The sequence below is a fragment of the Vulpes vulpes genome, chromosome 12 (assembly GCF_048418805.1).
Source record: "Vulpes vulpes isolate BD-2025 chromosome 12, VulVul3, whole genome shotgun sequence".
Classification (NCBI taxonomy): Eukaryota; Metazoa; Chordata; class Mammalia; order Carnivora; family Canidae; genus Vulpes; species Vulpes vulpes.
Window position 1 is genome coordinate 132,760,509 of NC_132791.1, and position 5,942 is coordinate 132,766,450.

A 5,942-nucleotide genomic window follows, 5' to 3' on the forward strand; every position below is an offset into this window, starting at 1 on the left:
GCTGTGTCCCCCCCGCAGGGGCGTCCATCAGGTTGCTCAGGTACAAGGTTGAAAACACCTTTACCTGCGCCCAATGTCAGGGCAATGAGGCCCCTGCTCTCCCGGGGGGGGGACTTTAACCTTGTGAGGGTGGGGCCAGGGGAAGGGGCAATTAGCCCCTGGGCCCCCCCCCCCCCCCCCCCCCCCCCGCGGGCCACGGGCTGGGGTCTTGGGCTCATCTCCGATGGGGACCGCCCGCCTTGCTCTTGGACCAGCCCTGGGACTTGTACCGCGAGGTTAAAGTCTGGGATGCGGTTAGGCTGCCCACGTAGTTCTGCATTCCCTTTTATTCCTTAAAATCCATAACGACTAAGGCTTTTGCATCTGCGATTCTGACACCGCCTTAGGAGGTTCTTCGAGGAGCTGCTAGGAGTAGGGTGTGGGTGCCAAGAATAGCTGGAGGCCCCAAGTGACCTCTCCCGGGCCTTAAGAGTTCTCTTTTTCTGGGCCCCTCACTCCTCCTCCCAGCTTCCAGGTCCCAGAACAATGCAAAGTCTTGGGAATGGGTGCACGCTGGTGGGGGGGAGGGGTAGACGCTGGGGGCCGTGTGTGTGCGCATGCCGGGGCTGTGCATGCTGGGGAGGTGCACACAGGTGGTGTACACGCCGGGGTGGTGTCCACGCTTGGTAAGGGTGGCGGGAATTCAGAGGGCCGGCCCGGGAGCGGAGCTACCCTCGGGGCTCGGGGCCCCGGGCCCCGCGGGGAGACCCGGCGCCGGCGGCCCCGCTGACCTCGGAGGCCCCAGCAGAGGGCGCTGCCAGCCCGACGCCCTGGGCCCGCACCGCACAGGCGCGGAAGCGCTCCCGGGGAGGAGCGGGACTTCCGGCGGCGCGCGAGCCGGGATCCGGGCCTGGTTCGTCCTTCGCGCCCGCACGTGCGTTGCCGCGATGCTACCGCTGCTGCGCCGAGTGCCCCGCGCCCTGGGCTCCGCGGTCGCCGGGCTCCGCGCCGCCCCCGCCCTGCCGCCTCCGACCCTGCTGCGGCCCGCGCCCCGGCCGTGCGTGCGGCCCTTCGGGCTGCTCCCCGTGCGCGCGGGCCTCCTGCGCTCCCGCGGGCCCTGCGGCTGCGGCTGCGGCTGCGGCGGGCTGCACACCCAGGGTGAGGCTGGGGGCGCGGGGGGCGGTGGTCCGGGGAGCTGGGGCCAGGGGGTCAGGGGACCTGGGGCGGGGGCCCAAGGCCCTAAACTCACGACCCCCTGCAGTGGACAACTCCAGGTTAACCCCACGTGGCATGAGGTTTCTGCCTTAATCCCGAGAGTGGTGGCTTCCTGGCAGTGATGCTTCTAAACCCCGGCAGCCGGCTCTATCCTGAGCCTCGGAAGTGGATTCGGGGAGGCGGCTGGTCAGAGTTAAAAGCAGGGAGAGGTCGCGTGTGGTCTGGGGCGGGTAACGGGAATCGCCTGGCTTCTGTGAAACGCGGTGATGGGCTCGTTGCTGGAAGTCATTTTTCCAGAATTGAGCTCAGCCTCCTGCCACGGGTGTCCAGCCCGTTTCCAGGTTGGGAACCGAGGCCCCGTGGGTCTGACTCCGTGCCCAGAGCCCCGGTAACAGCACAAGCATCAGAATCGGTCTGAGGCCAGGTTTCCCACAGCAATCACCCCAAGTCGTTTGTTGGTTTAAGACTGACTGGTTTTTCTTTTTCTGTATCTTATGGGTTTTCATTGCAGGGGACAAAGCTTTCGTCGAGTTCCTGAATGATGAGATTAAGGAGGAAAAGAAAATACAGAAGCACAAGTCCCTCCCCAAAATGTCTGGGGGCTGGGAGCTAGACATGAATGGGACGGAGGCCAAGTTAGTGCGGAAAGTAGCTGGAGAAAAGTAAGTGTGGGCTGCAGGGGGTCCCTCTGACCCAGCGCAGCCTCCCCGATCTTCCAGGGATGCCTTAGAGCAGGTGCCCGGACACATGATTTCCAGGTGCCTCATTCACTGCACGCAGATTGGCTGAGCGTGGATTTATTAAGGAAGGAAGGATGTCCTGGTAAGGAAGGCCCTGCCTGACCCAGGCACGCATATCAGAAAGTCTTCTTAAGATTTTGTTTATTATTATTATAACTTTTTAAGATTTTATTTGTATGAGTGACATAGAGAGAGGCAGAGACGCAGAGGGAGAAGCAGGCTCCATGCAGGGAGCCCGACATGGGACTTGATCCCAGGTCCCCAGGATTCCCTTGGGCTGAAGGTGGCGCTAAACTGCTGAGCCACCAGGGCTGCCCTATTTTTGAGAGAGAGAGAGCACGCACATGGGCAGAGGGAGAAGCAGGCTCTCCTCCTGAGCAGGGAGCCCTACAGGAGCTCGACCCCAGGACCCCGGGATCACCACCTAGGCCGACCACAGACCCTTCACCGACCGAGCCACAGAGGTGCCCCCAACTGAGATTTGTGCAGTTCTGACAGATTGGGTGCCGCCTCTGCAGTGCAGGGTTCTGGCCGAGGGAAACCCGGCCTGCCCCTGACATTTGACGTTTACAGTGGGGAGAACCAGCCTTGTGGCCCCCATGTGCGTAGATGAAGCCACATGTGCTTAGTGTCCCCGTTAGAAAGGTACAGAACTTTCTATCTGCTTCACCATCCCTTTTTTGAGTAAAGTTCTGAGATGTTATGAACTGGGATCTGATTCTTTCTTTGCCTTTATTTACCATGTTTTTTTTTTTCTCCTGCATAACTTCCCCTAAACCATTTTTGGAGGGTAACGTGTAGCCAGTGGAGTAAATATGTTCTAGTGAATAGAGAGCTGCACCTCTGTGCCCAGGCACTCAGTGTGGTCAGCACCGCGGCACATTAGATAGGTTTTGTAGCCGAATGTGACACCAGCATCCCTGTACGGGAGCAACTCCAAGCACACCGGCAGGGGGGTCCCGAGTGTACCCGCAGAGTGGGGGAGCTGGCACCTACCTGCGCTGGGCACTCAGACTCGGAGTACAATTTGTCAGGGGAGGGTTCTGTAGCGGAAGACTGTCATGAGGTGGGTGTTTCCAGGCTGCTTCCTCACGATATGGAACTTCCCACAAGTATTTTGAAGAATGGACTTAGGGGTGCCGGGGGGGCTCAGTGGTTGAGCATCTGTCTTTGGCTCAGGTCGTGATCTCAGGGTCCTGGGATCGAATCCCACGTCGGGCTTTCTACTCAGCAGGGTATCTGCTTCTCCCTCTGCCCCTCCCGCCGCTCGTGCTCTCTCAAATAAATATATTTTTAAAAACAGCTCTGTGGCAGCTGTGTTGACGGGGAGCCCCCTCCCTGGGGCCCATCCTGGCCCTCCCATAGCAGCACCCTTGTGTGCCTCTCTTCCCCTGTCCCTCTGGGCAGATCTTCTCATGGAGTAAAGTTCTTATGAGAGGCTACCTGCTGTCCCAGCACCCTCTGCTGCTCACTGCCACCGAATGGCTGGTGGCCAGGAGCCCTGGGTTGGCAGGGCGGGGGGTGGGGGGGCAGTTAGTAACCCACTGCGTCTGCACGTGGCGGAGACCAGGAGATAAAGTGGGGCCTGTGGGTTGTTTTTTTTTTTTTAAGATTTTATTTATTTATTCATGAGAATACACAGAGAGGAAAGAGAGAAGCAGAGATACAGGCAGAGGGAGAAGCAGGCTCCATGCAGGGAGCCCAATGTGGGACTCGATCCCAGGTCTCCAGGATCACACCCAGGGCTGCAGACAGCACCAAACCACTGAGCCACCAGGGCTGCCCGGCCTGTGGGTTTAAATCTGGCAGCCCTGGAAACATGGTTTCTGCTCCATTGTAAGTGCAACTGTAGCAGCGCCGCCTCTGCTGGACAGAGTCACAGCCCTGACCTCTCTCCCACTGGCAGGATCACCGTCACTTTCAACATCAACAATAGCATCCCGCCGACGTTTGAGGGGGAGGAGGAGCCGGCCCAGGGGCAGAAGGCGGATGAGCAGGAGGTGAGTGGGCACTGGTCCAGGCCTTAGAGAAGCTGCAGTGTCCTCATGCCTCTGCCATCAGAGGGTGTGGACAGCCAGGGACCACCGTCCTTGGCCCTACTTACCGAGCGCTGTTTCCGCCGGCTTTGGCACCAGAACCTTGGCCCCCGAGGCTTGGGCCTTACACCTGGGCCTGCGTTCATAGTGGAGGGAACCGAGCCCGTCTTAGGCCTTTCTGTGACTGGGAGAGGTTTGGTTTCAGGAGTCTCACCTGAAGTGTTTCCACATGTCCCACGTGGGTAGGGGGCCACAGCGGGGGCTTCAGAGACTAACGTCCGAGTCCTTGGCAGGGTTGGGCTGCTGGCCATCCTGGCTGCACATGTGTCAGGAGGCCATGTGCCCAGTGCTGAGCCCAGGTTGAGGCCGAGCTCGGAGAGGTCAGCTCAGTGTTGGAGGGAGGGCTGCTCTGATCCTTTAGCCTGTAGGATGGCCAGGTAGGAGTTGCACTGGCCTGGGTCCCAGGCTGTGACAGGAAGAGCCCGAAATGGCCAGTGGGAGACAGGTTGGAGGTCAGGGCCAGCTTTGCAGTGTGGACAGGAAAATGGGCCCCAGGGGAGAGGAAGTCCTTTAGCCTGGCTGGGTCCAGAGTTCACGTTTCCTCACTGTAAACCTAGCACGTTCTATGAACAAGTAGGGGCCAGGAGAAATGAAACCCTGGGGTGTGTGGTCTCCGCTGTCGGACCTAGTTCAGGACCTGGGAAGGGCTAGCAGGAAGTGAGCCCAGTCTCCCCAACGTGTGGGTATGTGCTGTTAACGTTGGGGAAGATTCTAGACTCCTGGTGGAGGAGCATTATCATCTAAGAGTTTATTTATTTTTAAAGGTTTTATTTATTTATTCATGAGAGAACAGAGAGAGGCAGAGACACAGGCAGAGGGATAAGCAGGCTCCATGCAGGGAGCCTGACGTGGGACTCAATCCGGGGTCTCCAGGATCACGCCCTGGGCTGAAGTCAGTGCTAAACCGCTGAGCCACCCGGGCTGCCCTCATCTAAGAGTTTAGAAGTGGTAATGACCATCCTGGCGGTGGTGTTGTTGGGCCCCTGAACCGTGAACCCGCTGGTGGGTCCTGATGCGTCCTTGCTTTTTCCCCAGCCTGAACTGACATCCACTCCCAACTTCGTGGTGGAAGTCATCAAGGATGGTGGCAAGAGGGCCCTGGTCCTGGACTGTCACTACCCGGAAGACGAGGTACATGGGAAGGGCAGCGCCCCTGGGGACAAGGAGGCCAGTGGGGCTAACATCTGCATGTCAAGCCGTAGGACCTGTCTTGTCTTTGGCAACGCCTCACTCCCCGCAAATCCTCTCCTCAGGTGGGGCAAGAGGAGGAGGATGAGAGTGACATCTTCTCCATCAGGGAGGTGAGCTTCCAGGCCGTGGGCGAGTCGGAGTGGAAGGACACAAATTACACGCTCAACACCGACTCCCTGGACTGGGTGAGTGGCGGGGAGGAGGAGGAGGGCGGGCTCCCGCCTGGCAGGGACACCCCAGGACCAGGAGGACGTGCTCTCTGTCCCCAGGCCCTGTATGACCATCTGATGGACTTCCTGGCCGACCGGGGGGTGGATAACACCTTTGCGGATGAGCTGGTGGAGCTCAGCACAGCCCTGGAGCATCAAGAATACATCACTTTCCTTGAGGATCTCAAAGGTTTTGTCAAGAGCCAGTAGAGCAGCCTGACGCTGAGCGGGGACAGGATGGCGGGCCCTGGCCAGGGAAGGAGCCCGCGGTAAAGCAGGACGTGTCCCTGGAGATGGCTTTCTTCCTGATATCATGCAGAATAATTCAGATTTAAATTATTTCCTTTGCCCTCTTAACTACTCTTCATTTACTGCTTCTGTACGACTCTCCCACTCCTAGATTTTTGTATAACACAATGACGGACAATAAAATTGGTTTATCTCCTCCAAGTGCTTGGACTTCCCTGTTCCTTCTGTTTCCACCTGACAACAACACACCCAGAGCACAGAAA

The 5,942-nt window shown here is 58.7% G+C and overlaps 1 protein-coding gene across 1 annotated transcript; it reads left to right on the forward strand.

Moving 5' to 3' along the window:
* Positions 1-749: 749 nt before the first annotated feature.
* On the forward strand, positions 750-5,880 carry C1QBP (complement C1q binding protein). Its single transcript, XM_072730014.1, has 6 exons — positions 750-1,137; positions 1,706-1,856; positions 3,841-3,934; positions 5,066-5,161; positions 5,284-5,406; positions 5,491-5,880. The coding sequence occupies exons 1-6, from the start codon at positions 927-929 to the stop codon at positions 5,638-5,640; spliced, it is 825 nt and encodes a 274-aa protein (XP_072586115.1). The 5' UTR covers positions 750-926; the 3' UTR covers positions 5,641-5,880.
* The last annotated feature ends 62 nt before the right edge of the window (positions 5,881-5,942 follow it).

Bases quoted from the DNA above. Each gene is read 5' to 3' on its own strand.
- C1QBP (XM_072730014.1), top strand. From the start codon at position 927: ATGCTACCGCTGCTGCGCCGAGTGCCCCGCGCCCTGGGCTCCGCGGTC. The intron at 3,935-5,065 runs GTGAGTGGGCAC...CTTTTTCCCCAG, and splicing joins AGAAGGCGGATGAGCAGGAG to CCTGAACTGACATCCACTCC. The intron at 5,162-5,283 runs GTACATGGGAAG...TCCTCTCCTCAG, and splicing joins GTCACTACCCGGAAGACGAG to GTGGGGCAAGAGGAGGAGGA.